General features: G+C 42.2%; 1 protein-coding gene across 6 annotated transcripts in view; it reads left to right on the top strand.

Annotated features, from left to right (window-relative positions):
* Positions 1-19377, top strand: part of ZNF347 (zinc finger protein 347) — a 45221-nt gene extending 25844 nt beyond the window's left edge. The window contains exons 2-5 of one of the 6 annotated variants that reach the window (XM_025366964.1): positions 2908-2968; positions 8150-8276; positions 8721-8849; positions 15502-19377. In XM_025366964.1, the coding sequence (XP_025222749.1) occupies positions 2954-2968; positions 8150-8276; positions 8721-8849; positions 15502-17750 (2520 nt within the window). In that variant the 5' untranslated portion in view covers positions 2908-2953 and the 3' untranslated portion in view covers positions 17751-19377. Of the gene's footprint in view, positions 1-2907; positions 2969-8149; positions 8277-8717; positions 8850-15501 lie in introns of those variants that run through there. The other 5 variants (XM_025366963.1, XM_025366965.1, XM_025366968.1 and 2 more) reach the window with 5 other exon arrangements.
* The last annotated feature ends 4050 nt before the right edge of the window (positions 19378-23427 follow it).

Raw genomic sequence — 23427 nt, 5'->3', positions numbered from 1 at the left:
CTGCAATTGTGCACCACATGCCAGCCTTACTCACAGTCTCAGGACAATATGCATGCCATCAATTTTAACTTTGTTTTTTTTCTTCTCAATCCGTAAAGCTTTCAAAATTTTAACCTCAAGGGAATTCATCCCTGTACCCAGGGGGTGGTGTTCTCCATTAAGACACGTACACAGGGCTGGGCACAGTAGCTCACACCTGTAATCCCAGCACTTTCAGAGGCCAAGGTGGGAGGATTGCTTGAGTCCGGGAGTTCAAGACCAGCCTGGGCAACATAGCAAGACTCCGTCTCTATGAAAAATAGAAAAAAATAAACTGGACATGGCTTGCACCTGTGGTCCCAGCTACTTGCAAGGCTGAGTTGAGAGAATCGCTTGAGCACAAGAGCTTGAGGCTACAGTAAGCCATGTTCATGCCATCACGCTCTAGCCTGGGCAACAGAGTGAGACCCTGTCTCAAAAAAAAAAAAAAAAAAAAAAGACGCACACAGAATAAAGTCTTTTTTTCTTCTATGTGCCTTCTTTAAAACAAAAAATGCTCTAAATTGGCCAGGCATGGTGGCTCATGCCTGTAATCCCAGCACTTTGAGAGGCCGAGGCAGGTGGATCACTTGAGGTCAGGAGTTCGAGACCAGCCTGCCCAACATGGTGAAACACCATCTCTACTAAAAATACAAAAATTAGCCAGGCACAGTGGCACGTGCCTGTGATCCCAGCTACTCGGGAGACTGAGGCAGGAGAATCACTTGAACCTGGGAGGCAGAAGTTACAGTGAGCTGAGATCGTGCCATTGCACTCCAGCCTGGGTGACAAGAATGAGGCTTCATCTCAAAAGATAAAAATAAAAAACTCTAAACTACATTTCACTCTGTAGTAAGTACCCCTCTTCTATGCTCCGTTTAAGTGCACAATACGCTACAATTTTTTAAAATTTGTGTTTAATTCTTGCCTTCAGTTCTTGCTTGAACTGTTGCTTAAATCAAGCTCACATACCCAACATTATTTTTCATTTACCACTGACTTTCTTTTTCATTTACCACTGACGGCTCCATTTGAAATTCAATGTTTAGGCCGGGCGCGGTGGCTCAAGCCTATAATCCCAGCACTTTGGGAGGCCGAGAGGGGCGGATCACGAGGTCAGGAGATCCAAACTATCCTGGCTAACACGGTGAAACCCCGTCTCCACTAAAAAAAATACAAAAAAACTAGCCGGGCGAGGTGGCGGGCGCCTGTAGTCCCAGCTACTCCGGAGGCTGAGGCAGGAGAATGGCGTGAACCTGGGAGGCGGAGCTTGCAGTGAGCCGAGATCCGGTCACTGCGCTCCAGCCTGGGCGACAGAGCGAAACTCCGTCTCAAAAAAAAAAAAAAAAAAAAAAGAAATTCAATGTTTAATGTCCTGTCATCTTTCCATTCCTATCAGTAGCATGTGGCACAGTTGAACACTTTCTCTTCTATTTTCTTGGCTTTTAGGACATCCCGTTAAGCTTTACACATCTATTTGTTGTAATTTTCTTTCTTTTTTTTTTTTTTTTTGAGACGGAGTCTTGCTCTGTCGACCAGGCTGGAGTGTAGTGGGGCGATCTCGGCTCACTGCAAGCTCCGCCTCCCAGGTTCATGCCATTCTCCTGCCTCAGCCTCCCGAGTAGCTGGGACTACAGGCGCCCGCCACCTCGCCTGGCTAATTTTTTGTATTTTTAGTAGAGACGGGGTTTCACCGTGTTAGCCAGGATGGTCTCGATCTCCTGACTTCATGATCCGCCCGCCTCGGCCTCCCAAAGTGCTGGGATTACAGGCTTGAGCCACTGCGCCCAGCTATTTGCTTTAATTTTCTTGTTGCCTCCCTGATCACATTGTGCTTTCCTCTTCTTGTGTGTCCAGAACTTTCTGTTCTCTGAATATAGGCTTAGTCCTTCAGCCACTTTTTTTCTCTGTCCACACTCATTGCCTTTCCTTATCAACTCAGCTCATGGCTTTGAACCCCACCTGCACAGTTTCGTGTCACCTGCGGGACTCTCCCGTGAACTCTGGATCCTGTGTCTAGGCCTCCCAAAGTGCCGAAATTATAGACGTTAGCCACTGTGCCTGGCTAAATTTATGTATGTATGTATTTATTTATTTATTTTTTGAGACGGAGTCTCGCTCTGTCACCCAGGCTGGAGTGCAGTGGCCGGATCTCAGCTCACTGCAAGCTCCGCCTCCCGGGTTCACGCCATTCTCCTGCCTCAGCCTCCTGAGTAGCTGAGACTACAGCCCGCCACCTCGCCCGGCTAGTTTTTTGTATTTTTTAGTGGAGACGGGGTTTCACCATGTTAGCCAGGATGGTCTTGATCTCCTGACCTCGTGATCCGCCCGTCTCGGCCTCCCAAAGTCCTGGGATTACAGGCTTGAGCCACCACGCCCGGCCTTATTTATTTATTTTTAAGAGAGATGGTGTCTCACTATGGTCTTAAACTCCTGGCCTCAATTGCTCTTTCTGCCTCAGCCTCCCAAAGTGCTAGGATTGTAGTGCAAGCCACGACGTTCAGCCTCTACCTTTCGTTTCTGAGGCCAGAGCAGTGAGGGAGGCTGTTCTCTGCATGGGTTTGGTCAGGGCTGGGTGTGTGCCCGGAATGGGGGAGCTCAGTCCAGCCCACCTCCCAATTGCTGCAGCGTGTGTGTGGGCTTCTCCAGGAGGAGAGCTGATTCTGAAGAAAGGGGTCAGAAACTCACTTACTGGTCTTCCCATAGGAGCTTCTTGTCCCTGCATCGCCCTGGTGCAGTGGGCAGCTGAGACCATCTTTCCACAGGGTGAGGTCTTCCCTGTGTGTGTGTGGTTGTGCCCTAGGAAGAGGATGTGTTGATTCTGAGCAATAAACAGCACATTTTGGATATTCAATATTGACTTCTAAAGGCACTTTCCTGTTACCTAAGGAAGAACCCTCGAAGAGGAGGAAGAGGAAGGAAAGAGAAGTCGGGCATGGCTCTCACCCAGGTAAAATAATATTATCAGTGGATTGTTCTGTCTCTTATTTCTTGCTGAAATGTCATTCTTTGAAGTTGGGAATCTTCTGAGTCTGAAGCGTCCTGCCTGACAGGTTTGCTCGCACTCACCCATGCCTTCCCTCAGTCTCTCATCTTGCTTAGATTCTATCTCCTGTGACCCAGTGACATGAACTTGGAAAGAGGCTGCACTGGGCATGGGCCTGGGAAGGGCTCACACCCAGACATGGATGGAGATGGGGTGAGGGTCCCGTGGTGTCAGTGCTGTTGGGCAGCAGGGACTGTTCAGGGGCTACATCTGGATGCTCTGTCAGCTCTCTGTGGACCAGGAGTAGAGAAGCTGCATGTGGAAGTCACGTGCTAATGTGCACAAATACCTGCTAAATTCTGTAAAATAAGGCTAATAAGGGGAAATTTTTCTGGTTCATTTATATTACATTTGAAGCTGACCAAGTGAGTCACTGCATTTCCAACCCCAAACTCTTATTAATGACTGGGAATGGAATGGGAATTTTAGACTGACAGACATCAGTGACAGAAGATTCTTTCATCCCATCATCTATTTTAATACATGAAATCAACCTAAATGGAAAATGCAGGAGAATCATTGAACTATTCTCAGAAAACCCATACAATGGAGACTGGTGTTTCTGCAGGGACCATTGTGTAGCAGGTGCTAGGTGAGAATGGTTATTATTTTGTTCAGTTATAGGAGCAGAACTTCTTTCCCATTAGAGAGGATAGAACCATGTTCTTGTTTTACCAATTTTTTTTTTTGAGACGGAGTCTTGCTCTGTCACCCAGGCTGGAATGCAGTGGCGTGATCTCAGCTCACTGCAAGCTCCGCCTCCCAGGTTCCCGCCATTCTCCTGTCTCAGCCTCCCAAGTAGCTGGGACTACAGGCGCCCGCCACCACGCCTGGCTAATTTTTTGTATTTTTGGTAGAGACGGGGTTTCACTGTGTTAACCAGGATGGTCTCGATCTCCTGACCTCATGATCCACCTGCCTTGGCCTCCCAAAGTGCTGGGATTACAGGTGTGAGCCACCGCGCCTGGCCTGTTTTTACCAATTATTAAATAACTCTATTTATTGTATTTATTTATTTTGAGAGAGTCTCACCGTGGCACCCAGGCTGAAGTGCAGTGACATGATCTCGACTCACTGCAACCTCTACCTCCTGGGCTCAATCAATCCTGCTGCCTCAGACTCCCAAGTAGCTGAACTACAGGCACACACCATCATGCCTGGCTAATTTTTGTATTTTCTGTAGAGACAGGGTTTTACCATGTTACCCACGCTGGTCTCGGACTCCTGAGCTCAACTGATTCACCCACCTTGGCCTCCCAAAGTGCTGGGATTACAGACGTGAGCCCCCACAGCCGGCCCTGTTTCTCTTATTTTAAACATTATATGTTGTATTTATCTGTTTTACAGTATAACTCCAAACAAACTTGCAGCTTATGCCCTAAGACGTAAAGCATCACCTTTCCTGTCCAGTCTTCTACCCTCCCTCTCATCTCAGTGGGGAAACAGTGTTGTCAGTTTTGTGTCAAGAGACAGCTCAAGTCCTATAGAGATGTGTTTATAGATTGTTATAACATTAAGAACAAAATTTTTGGCCGGGCGCGGTGGCTCACGCCTGTAATCTCAGCACTTTGGGAGGCCGAGGCGGGCGGATCACAAGGTCAGGAGATCGAGACCACGGTGAAACTCCGTCTCTATTAAAAAAAATACAAAAAATTAGCCGGGCGTGGTGGCGGGCGCCTGTAGTCCCAGCTACTCAGGAGGCTGAGGCAGGAGAATGGCGTGAACCCGGGAGGCGGAGCTTGCAGTGAGCCAAGATCACGCCACTGCACTCCAGCCTGGGCGACAGAGTGAGACTCCGTCTCAAAAAAAAAAAAAAAAAAAATTTTCAGTGAATGTTTTTTGGGTTTTGTTTGTTTGTTTGTTTGTTTTGAGACAGAATCTCACTCTGTCACCCAGGCTGGAGTGGTGCAATCTCGGCTCACTGCAACCCCTGCCTCCTGGACTCAAGCAAGTCTTTTGCCTCAGCCTCTAGAGTGGCTGGGACTACAGTTGCATGCCACCATGCCCAGCTAGTTTTTATATTTTTCGTAGAGACAAGGTTTCACCATGTTGGCCAGGCTGGTCCAAACTTTTGACCTGAAGGGATCAGCCCACTTGGTCTCCCAAAATGCTGGGATTACCGGCATGAGCCACCATGCCTGGCCCTTCAGTGAATGTTTTGTTGTGACATTTTAGCCTGCAGATTTTGAAAATTTACGTGTTTTCATGTTAGGAAAGATCGATAGCTCATTCTCCATCTTTTTTGGAGCCTTCTCTGAATGAGGAGAGAGTGGATGTTTTAACTTTCACTGTTGTTATTACTAAACTGTGTATATGTGATGTGAGTGCATTTTTTTTATTAAGCACACGTCATGATTTCTTTTTTTTTTTTTGAGACAGTCTTACTCTGTCACCCAGGCTGGAGTGTAGTGGTGCGATCTCAGCTCACTGCAACCTCTGTCTCCCGGGTACAAGCGATTCTTCTGCCTCAGCCTCCTGAGTAGCTGGAATTACAGGCATCTGCCATCACCCCAGCTAATTTTTGTATTTTTAGTAGAGACAGGGTTTCACCATGTTGGTCAGGCTGGTCTCGAACTCCTGACCTCGGGTGATCCATCTGATTCAGCCTCCCAAAGTGCTGGGATTACAGGTGTAAGCCATCACACCTAGCCTACACATCGTGATTTCAAATAAGATTTGTGCTTTTTAGCAATTCAAATTGTATCTTAAATATTTTCTGTGCCCTTAAATTTGTCTCAACTATCACATTAATGATTTAATAGTAAGAATAGTAACATATTATGGGCATAAATAAATGTGTGTATATATGCAATTACCTTTTATGAAGTTCCATATTGTTATTCATGAACTTGTTTCAACTTTGCTCATTTAGGTACTTTTCATGTTCTTTTACTTAACTATTTGATTCTTTTTTTTTTTTTTTTGAGACAGAGTCTCGCTCTGTCACCCAGGCTGGGGTGCAGTGGCGCAATCTTGGCTCACTGCAAGCTCTGCCTTCCGGGTTCATGCCATTCTGCCTCAGCCTCCCGAGTAGCTGGGACTACACCTGCCTGCCACCACACCCAGCAAATTTTTTGTATTTTTTTGGTAGAGACGGGGTTTCAACGTATTAGCCAGGATGGTCTTGATCTCCTGACCTCATGATCCACCTGCCTCGGTCTCCCAAAGTGCTGGGATTACAGGCATGAGCCAACGGGCCTGGCCAACTATTTGATTCTTTAGGTTTAATTCTTATTCCCAGACACCTGGATTTAGGTGCTTGCTCTGACATTTTAGCTCTTTGACTTGACGCAAGTTTCTTAGAGTATCTGTTATATATTTATCTGTTAGTAAGATGGGAACAGATCTTTCTCTCATGGGCTATCATATTCATATACAAGCTAGTACATGCAAGACATTTATTTAGAATAATGCCAGACCAAGCACGGTGACTTGCGCCTATAATCCCAGCACTTTAGGAGGCCAAGGCGGGCAGATCATCTGAGGTCAGGAGTTTGAGACCAGCCTGGTCAACATGGTAAAACCCCATCTCTACTAAAAGTACAAAAATTAGCCAAGCATGGTGGTGGGTGCCTGTAATTCCAGCTATTTGGGAGGCTGAGGCAGGAGAATTGCTTGAACCCAGGAGGTGGAGGTTGCAGTGAGCCAAGATCATGCCACTGCACTCCAGCCTGGGCGATAGAGCGACTCTGTCTCAAAAAAATAAGTAAGTAAATAAATAAATAAGTAGAATAATGCTTTGCACTTGGGAAGTGCTCAGAAACATCTGTCATTGCGATGATCATCACAGTTTTTAGATTCTAACCTGTCTTTCTTTAAATTCACTGTACACATTTTCATCTCGTAAGACATCACTCACGCTGTAGATCATCTGGATACTGAATATCACTCGGTGTGTCAGACATAATATATAACACTTCAATAAAGATAACCCGGTGTTGGTTTTTTATTTGTATATTTGTATAGTTTTTGTATTGTCTACCAAACTGAGAAATCAACACTGATTTAAAGACTATCCTAACCTCTTATAGAAAAGTATAGGAAGACAGAATTAAGAAAACATTCTGCCTAAAAATACCTGTGTGTGAGAGAATGTGGTGAAAACAGACCCAGTTTCTCCTACTGTACTCTCACAACAGAGAACACGATCCCAGATGTCCTGGGTTTTCCCATACACACACCAAGCGAGCAATTCTGCACTGGACACCAGCTGAGTGACCTCCTATTCAGTTCAATTCTGACACTATCTACCTGGACATAGCATCAGATCCCACAGGTTGAGGGCTCAGTCCCACAAGAGTGTACCCACTTCCATACCAGCTGCAAATACAAGTGGCCTTTTGCTTCTCACTGACTGGCTTATATATCATGAATTCCCATGACCCTCTCCTCAGGTTTGAATGATTTGCTAGAATGGCTCACAGAAATCAGGGGAACACTTTATTTATATTGACCCATTTATTATATGGGATATTACAGAATATACAGATGAACAGCCAGATGTAAGCAGTCTATTGGGTAAGGTATGGGAAAAGGAGCATGGCATGGTGGTGCTTTCCTGTAATCCCAACTACTTGGGAGGTTGAGTGCTGTCTTTGGTGGGGGTCGGGGGGGGCATTCTCAGAGCCTCCATGTGTTTCCCTATCCTGAAGCTTGTTCAGGCCCTGTCCTTTTGGGTTATTATGGGGGCTTCATTACGTGGGCATGATTGCTTACATCTTTGGCTATTGGTGATCAACTGAGCCTTTAGCCCCCATCCCCTCAGGGGAAGTTGGGGGATGGGGCTCGAAGTCCCAACTTTCTAATCCTGCCTTGGTCTTTCTGGTAACCACCCCCCTATTCTGAAACTATCTTGGGGCCTCCAGCCACCAGTCATCTTATTAGCTTACAAAGGCACTTATCACTCCAGAGATTCCAAGTGAGATGTATGTCAGGAAAGGGGGATGAAGACCATATGTATATTTTATTATATCACAACTTCGATGTTGTTCCACTCACTTCAGTTTCATCTATTTTCCCTTCTCATTTTATGTGAAGTTTGGAACTTTCTTCATATCCCCTTGGTGAATGTGTTTTTCATTTTAGGGACAGGTGACATTCAGGGATGTGGCTATAGAATTCTCTCAGGAGGAGTGGACATGCCTGGACCCCGCTCAGAGGACTTTGTACAGGGATGTGATGTTGGAGAATTATAGGAACCTGGCCTCCCTGGGTGAGGATGACTTTCTTCCAGAAGTCAGGATCTTCCCCTGTGTATCTTTTCATTTTCCATGTGGGTCTCTTGGGAGCTCCTGCATTGCTTGGCTGAAACTGAAGCTGTGTTGACTCAAAAATGAAAGTCTCCATAATGTGGAAACTGGATTTTAATTGTCCTCTTCCCGATATCACTGGAGGGTTTCAGGACTTTTAAAATATCCAATTCCCTGTTTTCTATCCCCATGCTTTGATTTAGTGGTTTTGGGATGAGAGCTATATATTTGCATATTATAGTGTTTCCTAACAATTTATAAGGAAGCATTTAGTGGATGAATTTTTGAAGTGTTTTTTTAGATACAGCTGTAAAGTCCTCCCTCCTCATGTAAACATAGGACTGGGACTCTGGAAACATAGGACTGGGACTCTACAGCCCATTGTTTTCCTTTCTTTTCATAAGCAGGAATCTCTTGTTTTGACCTCAGTATTATCTCTATGTTGGAGCAAGGGAAGGAGCCTTTCACTGTGGAGAGCCAAGTACAGATAGCAAGAAACCCAGATGGATGGGAATGGATCAAAGCCGTAATTACAGGTAAGAGTTCAGATGGGTAGAGAAAATGCTGCTTATTAAATAGTGTTTAGGAAACTCTATGCAAATTTGAGAGTTCTATGGGAGAACAGAAATTTGAATCCTGTGACCTCTGAAAAGAAATCTTTATTTGCCCCCTTTTGTCTATCCTTTAGACTTGTACTATATCCTTTCACCTTCCAATGGTGCTGCAGCTCAAACAGACAAAGGCAAAGTCTTTATCATGATGGACAACAATGTTATCTAGCTTCTGAGAACTCTGGTTCCTTGTCTGTATGTGGCACAGGGAGGGCTGTTACAAAAGGGTTGTTTGATGTCCTTTGGTGTTTCTTTCTATAGTTGATTCTATCTGATGCCCAGTTCTCAGACATATAGATCCAAATTCTATATAGTTTGCTAAATTTTAAGAGTGTTTTAGTGGAGTTGTTAGGTTTTTCTAAATATAAAATCATGTCATCTGCAAAGAAGTATGTTTTGACTTCTTCCTTTTCAATTTGTATGTTTTTTATTTCTTTCTCTTGCCTAATTGCTTTGGCTAGAACATCAGTGCTATGTTGAATAGATGTCGTGAAAGTGGACATCCTTGTCTTTCAGATCTTAGCAGAAAGGCTTTCAATTTTTTCTTGTTTACTATGTTCCCTCTGGATTTGTCATATATGGCTTTTATTATGCTTAGGTATGTTTTTTCTGTACCCAAGTTGTTGAGACTTTTTATTATGGAGAGATATTGATTTTATTGAGTCATTTTCCAGCATCTATTGAAATGATAATATACTTCTTGTCCTTGATTCTGTTGATGTGATGGATCACATTAATTGATTTGTGTGTGTTAAACTATCCTTGCATTCCTGGAATAAATCCTACTTGATCATGGTGAATGTCTTTTTAATGTGTTGTTGAATTCTATTTGCTAATTCTATTTTGTCAAGGATTTTTGCATGTATATTCATCAGGGGTATTGACCTATAGTTTTCTTTTTGTTGTTGTGTCCTTGTCTGCATTTTGGTATCAGGGTAATGCTGGCCTCATAAAATGAGTTTGGAAATATGTGCTGCCTTCAATTTTTGAAATAGTTTGAGTAGAATTAGAATTCTTTATTTTTTCTTTTCTTTCTTTCTTTATTATTATTATTATTATTATTATTATCATTATTATTATTATTATTATTTTGAGATAGTCTCTCTCTATCTCACCCAGACTGGAGTGCAGTGGCACAATCATAGCTTACTGCAAACTGAAACTCCTGGGCTCAACTGACCCTCCCTCCACATCCTCCCCAGTAGCTGGCGTTACAGGTGCACACTACCATGCCCAACTAATTGTGGGTTTTTTTGTTTGTTTGTTAGTTTGTTTTTGAGATAGAGTCTTGTTCTCTTGCCCAGGCTGGAATGCAGTGATGTGATCTCGGCTTACTGCAACCTCTGCCTCCCAGGTTCAAACGATTCTCCTGCCTCAGCCTCCCAAGTAGCTGGGATTACAGGCGTCTGCCACCACACTTGGCTGATTTTTGTATTTTTAGTAAAGACAGGGTTTCACCATGTTGGCCAAGCTGGTCTTGAACTCCTGACCTCAGGTGATCATCCTGCCTTGACCTCCCAAAGTGCTGGGATTACAGGCATGAGCCACCGTGCCTGGCCAAATCGTTTTTTATTTTTTAGTAGAGCTGAGGTCTTGATGTGTTGCCCAGGCTGGTCTCAAACTTCTGGCATCAAGCAATCCTCCCATCTTAGCCTCCCAAACTGTTGGGATTATAGGCATGAGCCAACATGCCTAACCAGTACTAGCTATTCTTCAAGTGTTTGGTAGAATTCAGCAGTGAATTCATTCAATCCTGGGCTTTTCTTCTACATGAATTTTTTTTTTTTTTTTTTTTTTTTGCAGCTTCAATTTTGTTATTGGTGTCTTCAGGTTTTCTGTTTCTTCATGGTTCAATCTTGATAGGTTGTATGTGTCCAGAAACGCATCCCTTTCTTCTAGGTTTTTAAATTTGTTTATATGTAGTTGTTCATAATTGTCTCTAATGGTCCATTGTGTATCAGTTCTAATGTTTTCTGTTTTGTCTCTGATTTTATTAATTTGGGTGTACCTCCTCCTGACCTTTTATTTCAATTTAGCTAAAAGTTTGTTGATCTTGCTTATCTTTTTAAAAAAACCTACTTTTCAAGTTAGGCATGGTGCCTCACGCCTATAATCCCAGGAACTTGGGAGACTGAGGAGGGAGAATTGCTTGAGGCGGGGAGTTCAAAACAGCCTGGGCAACATAGTAAGAGACCCCATCTCTAAAAATAAAATGAAAATTAGCCAATCATGGTAGTGCATGCCTGTAGTCCCAGCTACTTGGGAGGCTGAGGCAGGAGGATCACTTAAACCCAGGAGTTCAAGGCTGCAGTGAGCTATGATTGGGCCACTGTACTCCAACCTTTGTGAGAGAGGTAGACCCCATCTCTTTTTTTTTTTTTTTTTTTTTTTTGAGACGGAGTCTCGCTCTGTCGCCCAGGCTGGAGTGCAATGGCCGGATCTCAGCTCACTGCAAGCTCCGCCTCCCGGGTTCACGCCATTCTCCTGCCTCAGCCTCCCGAGTAGTTGGGACTACAGGCGCCCGCCACCGCGCCCGGCTATTTTTTTGTATTTTTTTAGTAGAGACGGGGTTTCACCGTGTTAGCCAGGATGGTCTCGATCTCCTGACCTCGTGATCCGCCCGTCTCGGCCTCCCAAAGTGCTGGGATTACAGGCTTGAGCCACCGTGCCCGGCCGACCCCATCTCTTAAAAAAAATATTTTTAGGCTGGGTGTGGTGGCTCACAGCTGTAATCCCAGCACTTTGGGAAGCCAAGGCGGGTGGATCACCTGAGGTCGGGAATTTGAGACCAGCCTGACCAACCTGGAGAAACCCCATCTCTACTAAAAATACAAAATTAGCTGGGTGTGGTGACACATGCATGTAATCCCAGCTACTCAGGAGTCTGAGGCAGGAGAATCTTTTGAACTCGGTAGGCAGGGGTTGTGGTATCGCCAGTATCGCGCCACTGCATTCCAGCCCGGGCAATAAGAGCGAAACTCCATCTCAAAAAAAAATTTTTTTTTAATCCTACTTTTCATTTTATTGATCTTAGATATTGTGTTTTTAGTCTTTATTTTGTTTAGTTCTGTTGTGATCTTTATTATTCCTTTCCCTCTACTACTTTTGGGTTTGGTTTGTTCTTGCTTTTCTAGTTGAGGTGTATCATTAGGTACTTTATTTGTTGACTTACTATTTTTTTGATATAGGTGTTTATTGCTACAAACTTTCCTCTTTTTGCTGCTTTTTCTGTATCCTATAGATTGTGCTATTTTGCATTTTAATTTGTTTCAGGAAATTTTTAGCCAGGCATGGTGGTGGCTCATGCCTGTAATCGCAGCACTTTAGGAGGCTGAGGCGGGCAGATTGCTTGAGCTCAGGAGTTTGAGACCAGCCTGAGCAACATAGCCAAACTCCGTCTTTGTAAATATACAAAAATTAGCTGGGCATGGTGGCGTGTGCCTGTGGACTTTGCTACTTGGGGGACTGAGGTGGGTGGATCACTTGAGCTGCACTCCCGGGTAGGTGACAGAGCAAGACCTTATCTCAAAAAAAAAAAAAAAAAGGGAAAGAAATGTTTATATTTCCTTCTTAATTTCTTCATTAACTCAATGGCTGTTCAGGAATATGTCATCTAATTTCCATGTGTTTGTGTATCTTCTTCTTTTTTTTTTTTTTTTTTTTTTTGAGACGGAGTCTCGCTGTGCTCCCAGGCTGGAGTGCAGTGGCGTGATCTCGGCTCACTGCAAGCTCCGCCTCCCGGGTTCACGCCATTCTCCTGCCTCAGCCTCCCAAGTAGCTGAGACTACAGGCGCCTGCCACCACGCCCGGCTAGTTTTTTGTATTTTTAGTAGAGACGGGGTTTCACCATGTTAGCCAGGATAGTCTCGATCTCCTGACCTCGTGATCCACCCGCCTCGGCCTCCCAAAGTGCTGGGATTACAGGCTTGAGCCACCGCGCCCGGCCCTTTTTTTTTTCTAGACAGAGTCTTGCTGTGTCACCCAGGCTGGAGTGTGTGGCACAATCTTGGCTCACTGCAACCTCCACCTCCTGGGATCAAGCAATTCTTCTGCCTCAGCCTCCCAAGTAGCTGGGATTATAGGCATGTGCCACCACTCCTGGCTAATTTTTGTATTTTTAGTAGAAACAGGGTTTCACCGTGTTGGCCAGGCTGGTCTCTAACTCCTGACCCCAGGTAATCTGCCCACTTTGGCCTCCCAAAGTGTTGGGATTACAGGCGTGAGCCACTGTGCCCAGCTATGTTTGTGTATCTTCTGAGGCTCTTCTTGTTGGTTTCTAGTGTTATTTTACTCTGGTCAGAAAAGATACTAGATATAATTTTGACTTTTTTGAATTTATTGAGACTTGTTTGGTGTCTTAATATATAATCTGTCCTGAAGCATAATCCATGTGCTGATGAGAAGAATATGTATTTTTTTTTTTTTTTTTTTTTTTTTGAGACGGAGTCTGGCTCTGTCGCCTGGGCTGGAGTGCAGTGGCCGGATCTCAGCTCACTGCAAGCTCCGCCTCCCGGGTTTACGCCATTCTCCTGCCTCAGCCTCCCGAGTAGCTGGGACTACAGGCGCCCGCCACCTCGCCCGGCTAGTTTTTGTATTTTTTAGTAGAGACGGGGTTTCACCGTGTTAGCCAGGATGGTCTCGATCTTCTGACCTCGTGATCCGCCCGTCTCGGCCTCCCAAAGTGCTAGGACTACAGGCTTGAGCCACCGCGCCCGGCCAGAATATGTATTTTGCAACAGTTGGATAAAATGGTCTGTAAGTGTCTGTTAGGGCATGGAACATGCCTGTAATTTTAGCTACTTGGGAGGCTGAGGAGAGAGGAATGCTTAAGGCCAGAAGTTCAAGGCTGCAGTGCACTGTGAACTCACCTGTGAATAAGCACTGCACAACAGCCTGGGCAACACAGGGAGATCCCATCTGTTTAAAATAGGGAAAAAAAAAAAAAAGTCTTTTTTAAGTTCATTTAGTCTGCAGTATACTTTAACTCTAATTTTTTTAAATTGGTTTTCTGCCTGGATGATCTATTCATTACCAAAAATTGTGTTTTGAAGTCCTCTAATATTATTGTATTGCTTCCTATCTCTCCCTTTAGATTTATTAACATTAGGTTTACATATTAGGGTGTGTATGTATTTGTTATATCCTTTTGCTAAGTTGATCCTTTTCTCATTATATACTGACCTTGTCTCTTTTTACACTTACTGACTTGAAGTCTGTTTTATCTAATTATACCTACTACTGCTCTTTTTTTATTTCTTTTTCCATCTCCTCACTTTTTGTCTACATATATCCTTATAGGTGAAGTGAGTTTGTTTGTTGTAGGCAACATATAGTTAGCTGTATGTTTTATAATCCATTCAGCAGGCCTCTCTCTTGTAATTGGAGAATTTAGTCCATTTATATTTAATGTTATTATTGATAGGTAAGGACTTATACTACCAGAGAAAATTACTTAAGCACAAAGGAAGACAGTAAGAAAGAAAGCCAGAGAGGAGTTAGAAAACAATTAGAGGCCGGGCGCGGTGGCTCAAGCCTGTAATTCCAGCACTTTGGGAGGCCGAGATGGGTGGATCACGAGGTCAGGAGATCGAGACCATCCTGGCTAACACGGTGAAACCCCGTCTCTACTAAAAAATACAAAAAACTAGCCGGGCGCGGTGGTGGGCACCTGTAGTCCCAGCTACTTGGGAGGCTGAGGCAGGAGAATGGCGTAAACCCGGGAGGCAGAGCTTGCAGTGAGCTGAGATCCGGCCACTGCACTCCAGCCTGGGCTGCAGAGCGAGACTCCGTCTCAAAAAAAAAAAAAAAAGAAAACAATTAGAAAAGAAGTAACAAAATGACAGTATGTTTTAATTCATTGCTCTTTATTATTAATATGTCTATTACAGACTTTTACTTTGTGGTGACCATAAAATAAGACTTACAAAAACATCCTATAACTTTTAACAGTTTATCTCAAATCAATATCAACTTATCTTTGATTGCAGAAAAAAGAAACTAAAACCTCTGTGTGTATTCATTCCCTTCTCACCCTGCATTTTGAATTTTTTATGTCACAATTTATGTTGTGTACTGCCTATCTCTTAACAAATTGTTGTGCTTATTTTTAATAGTTTTATCTTTTGGCCCTCTTAGTAAACATATAAATGGTTTGCACACCATGATTATGATATTAATATTAGTGTAACAGTTACATTGTGTCATTTTCTTTGGATTTGAAGAACTCCCTTTATCATTTCTTGTAAAACAGGTCTGATCATGGTAAATTCCCTTAGCTTTGTTTGTCTGGGGAAGACTGTCTCTCCTTTATTACTGAACGATTGCTTTGCTGGCTACAGTCTTGTAGGTTGGGAACTAGGCTTCCATGCTATTAACTTGAATTACATGGAATCAACTTTTCTTTATTAAACAATCCTCTTTCTTTTTTGTGTTCCTAAAAATTGAATATTATTGTTCTGAAGTTTCATAAATCTGTTCAGTATAAGAATTGCTTTTGGTGTAATATTGTTTTTCAGTGTAAAATACTTGTTTACATACTACAATTAATTGGAAACCTACGGATCTTTATATCTTGTAGCTCTCTCTTCTGAATTCTTAATGAAAGATTTACCACACAAAGGGAAGAGTAATAAAGGAGAAATACTCCAAACAGTGATGTTGGAAAGACAGGAAAGCCATGACATTGAAGGCTGTTCCTTCAAGGAAGTCCAGAAAAATACGCATGACCTTGAGTATCAATGCAGAGATGCTGAAGGAAATTACAAAGGAGTGCTTATGACCCAAGAAGGCAATCTCACTCATGGAAGAGAGGAACATGATAAAAGAGATGCAAAAAACAAGCTTATTAAAAATCAGCTTGGATTAAGCCTTCAGTCACATCTGCCTGAACTGCAGCTTTTTGAATATGAAGGGAAAATTTATGAATGTAATCAGGTTGAGAAGTCTTTCAACAATAGTTCCTCAGTTTCATCACTTCAACAAATGCCTTATAATGTCAAAACGCACATTTCTAACAAGTATCTCAAAGATTTTATCTCTTCTTTATTACTCACACAGGGGCAAAAAGCCAATAATTGGAGAAGCCCTTACAAATCTAATGGATGTGGCATAGTCTTTCCTCATAATTCACACCTTGTGAGTCATCAAAGAAGTCATACTAAAGAGAAACCTTACAAATGTTATGAGTGTGGCAAAGCCTTTAGAACACGTTCAAACCTAACTACCCATCAGGTAATCCATACTGGCGAAAAACGTTACAAATGTAATGAGTGTGGTAAGGTCTTTAGTCGAAATTCACAACTCTCACAACATCGGAAAATTCACACTGGAGAGAAACCTTATAAATGTAACGAATGTGGCAAGGTCTTCACTCAGAATTCACACCTTGCAAGACATCGAGGAATTCATACTGGAGAAAAACCTTATAAGTGTAATGAGTGTGGGAAAGCCTTTAGAGCTCGTTCAAGCCTAGTTATCCATCAGGCAACCCACAGTGGAGAAAAACCTTACAAATGTAATGAATGTGGCAAGGTCTTCACTCAAAATTCACACCTTACAAATCACTGGAGAATTCACACTGGAGAGAAACCTTACAAGTGTAATGAGTGTGGCAAAGCCTTTGGTGTTCGTTCAAGCCTAGCTATTCATCTGGTAATTCACACCGGAGAAAAGCCTTACAAATGTCATGAATGCGGCAAGGTCTTTAGGCGTAATTCACACCTTGCAAGGCATCAGCTAATTCATACCGGAGAGAAACCTTACAAGTGTAATGAGTGTGGCAAAGCCTTTAGAGCACATTCGAACCTAACCACCCATCAGGTCATCCATACTGGAGAAAAACCTTACAAATGTAATGAATGTGGCAAGGTCTTCACTCAAAATTCACACCTTGCAAATCATCAAAGAATTCATACTGGAGTGAAACCTTATATGTGTAATGAGTGTGGCAAAGCATTCAGTGTGTATTCAAGCCTAACTACCCATCAGGTCATCCATACTGGAGAAAAACCTTACAAATGTAATGAGTGTGGCAAGGTCTTCACTCAGAATTCACACCTTGCAAGACATCGGGGAATTCATACTGGAGAGAAACCTTATAAATGTAATGTATGTGGCAAGGTCTTTAGGCATAATTCATACCTTTCAAGGCATCAGCGAATTCATACTGGAGAGAAACCTTACAAGTATAATGAGTATGGCAAAGCCTTTAGTGAACATTCAAACCTAACTACCCATCAGGTCATCCATACTGGCGAAAAACCTTACAAGTGTAATGAGTGTGGCAAGGTCTTCACTCAGAATTCACACCTTGCAAGACATCGGAGAGTTCATACTGGAGATAAACCTTACAAGTGTAGTGAATGTGGCAGAGCCTTTAGTCAAACATCAAAGCTTGCAAGGCATCAGAGAGTTCATACTGGAGAGAAACCATATGAGTGTAATCAGTGTGGGAAAGCCTTTAGTGTCCGTTCAAGCCTAACTACCCATCAGGCAATCCATAGTGGAAAAAAACCTTACAAATGCAATGAGTGTGGGAAGGTCTTCACTCAGAATTCACACCTTGCAAGACATCAAGGAATTCATACTGGAGAAAAACCTTACAAGTGTAGTGAGTGTGGCAAAGCCTTTAGTCAAACTTCAAAACTTGAAAGGCATCAGAGAGTTCATACCGGAGAGAAACCATATGAGTGTGGGAAACCCTTTAGTATCTGTTCAAGCCTAACTACCCATCAGACAATCCATACTGGTGGAAAACCTTACAAATGTAACGTGTGGAAAGTTCTAAAGTCAGAGTTCAAACCTTGCAAGTCATCACAGGATTCATAGTGGGGAGAAACCTTACAAATGAAGGTGGTAACTTTTGCAGTTAGAATTCATTCCTTTGACAACATCAGAGAATTTATTCCTGAGAGATTCCTTGAAAATGCAATGACTGGCTGGACGCGGTGGCTCACGCCTGTAATCCCAACACTTTGGGAGTCCAAGGCAAGTGGATCACCTGAGGTCACGAGTTCAAGACCAGCCTGACCAACAGGGTGAAACCCCATTTCTACTAAAAGTGCAAAATTAGCTAGGCCTGGTGGCACATGCCTGTAATCCCAGCTATATAGGAGGCTGAGGCAGGAGAATCACTTGAACCCAGGAGGTGGAGGTTGCAGTCAGCCAAGATCGTGCCATTGCACTCCATCCTGGGCAAAAAGAGCAAAACTCCATCATAAAGGAAAAAGAAAATGCAACGACTGTGGCAAACTCCTCTTGAGTTCAAGTATTAATAGACATCCAAGAATCCATAATAATGAGAATTCACATAAATGTACTGTGTGTGGCAGAGGCTTTATTCAGGCCTCACAGCTTTGTAGGCATTAAAATCTACCTATTTGATGGAACCACACAAATGCAATGTGTATCCTGAAGCTCTTACTCTAAGACTGTAACTGTAGGTGAGGATTCATACAAAGAGTGACTCAGTCTCTAATTCTTTGATTCACTTTTAATATGATAAACTGCACGATAATTACACATCCCCATATGGTAAAACTTAAGACATTATATATTTCAAAGGTTGAAGGACACTTGGAAATGGCTGCTTACCTTCAGGTTATAAAATCTTTCATTCCATTGTTTGAGGTTTCTTAAAAAGAGTACTGTTTGTGACTTTCAGCCTGAACTATGGATCTGTGGCTATTTTGCATCCTTAAGCACCTTTCATGGTGCCTGTCTGGGAAAGAAACGCAGTATGAAAAGGCCTACTTCGTTACATGAGGATAATTTTTATCTACGTTTATTGAAGAAGGAGGACTCTGCCTTATAAAGTTAAATATTCTCTCAATTGAGAGACCATGGTTTAGGAGCAGAAAATAATGTAAAACTATGATTATCAATCATCATACTGATTGTGTTCAAGGTGCTCTTCTGAGAGAAAGACACGATAGGTTTTAGGGAAGTCAGGCTCTACCTGCATTGAGTAGGCCAAGACCTCAGGACACTGGAATTTTTATGAGAGGAGAGTAATAAATTATTAGTGACATATATGTGATAGGTTATTAATGACATATATGTGATAGGAATAGTGCAGGGGAAATGGTTGCCACTTTATTGAATGGCAGTAGCAGTTTTATAGCAGAGATTGATGAAAAATAGGCTTATTTTTGAAATCGAAGAGATAACAGTTATTGGAATGGAGAGCTTGGTCAGAAGAACCAGAATACCATGGTTTTTTTTTTTGTTTTGATTTGGTTTTTTTTTTTAGTAGAATTCACACTAATTGCTGGAATTACATTTTGCTATAGTTTTATTAAGAATGTGTCACAGACATAATGTTTTGCCAAAAAAAATTCAACGTTTTCTTATAACTGTGAGCAAATCACATTCTTTGTACCAACACTGTTTTATCCTACCTCAGTAGGATACTTCATAACAGATAATAACAATACACTCAGTCTTTTAGGTTGGAGGATCTAGAACAATTTTTTTTTTTCTTTGTGGAATCAACATACAATTTTGGGAAACTCTAATCATACTCTGCACTTGAATTATTCTCTCTACACTCTGCCTTAGAATATTTATATGGATATAATGAAAATCCCATAGAAAGTGCAATTTTGATATTCTTACACTCTGAAAGCTGCCACAGTGTTGGTGAATATATATCATATTTTATTTTTACATGTTTGTGTGCCAAATAACCATGGCATGCATCTTTATTTACATGAAGTGAAAATACAAATATAGAAGATGTATGGGCTGAGTGTGTTGGCTCGTGCCTGTAATCCTAGCACTTTGAGAGCCCAAGGCAGGTGGGTCACTTGAGTCCAGGAGTTACACCAGCCAGGGCAACGTGGCAAAACCCTGTCTCTACAAAAAAAAATAGAAAAATTACCTGGACAGAGTGGCTCACACCCGTAGTCCCAGATCCTCTGGGAGACTGAGGCAGGTGGATCGCTTGAGCCTGGAGGCAGAGGTTGCAGTGAGCCAAGATCACGCCATTGCACTCCAGCCTGGGTGACAGAGTGAGACCCTGTCTCAAAAAAAAAAAAAAATTGTATGGAAAATATTAGCTGGGTGCGGTGGCTCACACCTGTAATCCCAGCACTTAGGGAGGCTGAGGTGGGTGGATTATGAGGTCAGAAGGTCGAGACCACCCTGGCCAACACAGTGAAACCCCATCATCTACTAAAAAATACGAAAAAAAGGCCGGGCGCGGTGGCTCAAGCCTGTAATCGCAGCACTTTGGGAGGCCGAGACGGGCGGATCACGAGGTTAGAAGATCGAGACCATCCTGGCTAACATGGTGAAACCCCGTCTCTACTAAAAATATACAAAAAACTAGCCGGGCGAGGTGGTGGGCGCCTGTAATCCCAGCTACTCGGGAGGCTGAGGCAGGAGAATGGCGTGAACCCGGGAGGCGGAGCTTGCAGTGAGCTGAGATCCATCCAGCCACTGCACTCCAGCCTGGGCGACAGAGCAAGACTCTGTCTCAAAAAAAAAAAAAAAAAGAAATTTCTAACTTCTTTGTTAGGAAAGACCTTTGCTTTCTTCATGATAGTAGATAACTACTCTTCCTTTTCTGCTGAACCCATAGATCCCATTACATAACGTCATTCTTGAAAATGTTTGTGAAATGCTGTTTAAATTGCCTAAAATATTTTTAGAGTAGTTCAGTGCAAATGAATTTGTGGAAAAGTTTATTACATAATATGATCAAGCAACTTTAGCCAAAGGGTATTTTTCCAAAGGCTGTATTATGTTAATGTCATGTTCAGTTTATGGCATTGTGTAATATATTCCATAGCATCTTTTTTTTTTCTTTTTCTTTTTAGACGTGAGGTCTCGCTATGTTGGCCAGGTTGGTCTTGAACTCTTGGCCTCAAGCATTCCTCCTGCCTCAGCTTCCCAAAGGGCTAGGATTACAGCCGTGAGCCAATAGTAGTAAAATGACTTTTTGTATATGATTTTTACTTTAAGGATTTTTTCCTTCCATACATTTTAATCTAAATTATATGTTTACTGCATTTCTTCTCTGTGTTACTCCAGTGAAAACTTAGAAAATACATACATTAGGGTGTTGTTTGGAAATAAAATTTTGTGACATGAAAATGTATGTAAGACAATGGCAGGTACAGACCAGGTTCTCTGTAAATAGGAAAATGGAGTGTCCTTGTAAATCTTCAGTTCAATTAAAGTACAGGGATACTAGATGGTGAAATGAAGTCTCTTAATATGGAAGTTATCAAAGATCAGCTGCTTGAAAATCAAGCGTGTGGATGTTAACCAGCATCTGGAGAAGTAAATGAAAATACAGTTAATAAGAGAGTCCCCAAGATACTATCATTTATGCAAAGGAGATAATTTCTCTCAATGAGTCCCTGGAGGCAATTCAACTTCCCACTGTGGCTGGTATTTCTGTTCTGAGCCAGAGGCTCTTACAGCAAAACATGATATTTGTGCAACTTTTGCCATGATAGCTGCCATTTAATATACTCCCTTTAGTTTTGTTTCCATTTTAAAAAACATATATATATATATATATAGATATACTTTAATAAGTGATTTATCTTTGCATATATATTTTCTTTTAGGTCAATCGCAGTTAGAGTAAGAATCACAGTTATTAATGCTTTAAATGTAACAACTGAATCAGCTCCCTGAAATAAGTATTGATGATATTCTCATTTCAGAGGTGAGGAAACTTAGGACAGATAGGCAAAATAATCAAATTAGGCCAGGCACAGTGGCTCATGCCTGTAATCCCAGCACTTTGGGAGGCCGAGGTGGGGGGGATCACCTGAGGTCAGGAGTTCAAGACCAGCCTGATCAACATGGTGAAACCCCATCTCTACTAAAAATAGAAAAATTAGCTGGGCGTGGTGGCAGGCACCTGTAATCCCAGCTATTTGGGAGGCTGAGGCAGGAGAATCGCTTGAGCCTGGGAGGTGGCTGTTGCATTGAGCTGAAATCCCATCATTGTACTCCAGCCTTGGTGACAGAGCAGGACTGCATCTCCCTCTCTCTCTCTCTAAAATACATATATAATATATGTATATTATATACATATAACATCATATATAATATATATTATATACATATAACATCATATATAATATACGTATATATTATGTACATACTATGCTGTATATGCATATACTATAATATACATATATATGTATATAATATACATATAATATACCTATATACATATAATATACATATATGTATATAATATATACATATACACATATATAATATACACTGTATATAATATATAATATACACGTATATGTTATATATAATTAGAAAATGGTTAAAACTATGAAGTGACATTTCACTGAAGCAGATATACTGAGATAAATAGGCACATAAAAAGATTTCCAACGTCACCATCCACCAAATCTCAGACCTCAGCATATTCTGCTTTATTTATTTTTTATTTTTTATTTTTTTTTTTTTTTTTGAGACGGAGTCTCGCTCTGCCGCCCAGGCTGGAGTGCAGTGGCCGGATCTCAGCTCACTGCAAGCTCCGCCTCCCAGGTTTACGCCATTCTCCTGCCTCAGCCTCCCGAGTAGCTGGGATTACAGGCGCCCGCCATCTCGCCCGGCTATTTTTTTTGTATTTTTTAGTAGAGACGGGGTTTCACCGTGTTCGCCAGGATGGTCTTGATCTCCTGACCTCGTGATCCACCCGTCTCGGCCTCCCAAAGTGCTGGGATTACAGGCTTGAGCCACCGCGCCCGGCCCATATTCTGCTTTAAAAGGCTCAATCACATTTCAGTAAGAGGCAGAATCGAGATTTGAATCCATGTTGTCTGGCTGCAAAGACAAAGCTTTTAATGATGATGCTACAGTAACAATGCTAGTTATTTTTGTCCTTTACTCACCAGCTATGCCTATTTTGTTAGTATCTCTTGTAATTTTTAAATGGTTTATCTTCATGTGTCATTGTGATTGTGGTAACTTTGTATTAAATCTATATTTTTATAGATCAATTAAGTCTACATTTTTTTAGATCACTATTGCCTATGCATCTTACCTAAATGAATGACAGAGACACTCATTACCACATAATCCTGTAAGAAAGATTATCAAATCTTTCGAAGGAGGCATCCAGTACCTGAGGTGTGAGTTTAAGAATTCACTAATAGTGGCCAGGCGCGGTGGCTCACCCCTGTAATCCCAGCACTTTGGGAAGCCAAGGTGGGCAGATCACCTGAGGTCAGGAATTGCAGACCAGCCTGGCCAACATGGCAAAACCCTACCTCTACTAACAATACAAAAAATAGCTGGGTGTGGTGGCACGCACCTGTGGTCACAGCTACATAGGAGGCTAAGGCCGATGAATCGCTTGAGCCCAGGAGGTAGAGGTTGCAGTGAACCGAGTGCACGCCACTGCACTCCAGCCTGGGTGACAGAACAAGACTCCGTCTCAAAAAAAAAAAAAAAAAAAAAAAAATCGCTAATAGTGACAAAGACAGTGCATATTTGTTGAGCTAATATTTTTGTATCTGTG

This window comes from Theropithecus gelada, chromosome 19 (assembly GCF_003255815.1).
Source record: "Theropithecus gelada isolate Dixy chromosome 19, Tgel_1.0, whole genome shotgun sequence".
Classification (NCBI taxonomy): Eukaryota; Metazoa; Chordata; class Mammalia; order Primates; family Cercopithecidae; genus Theropithecus; species Theropithecus gelada.
This window is presented reverse-complemented; position numbering and strand designations above follow the sequence as displayed.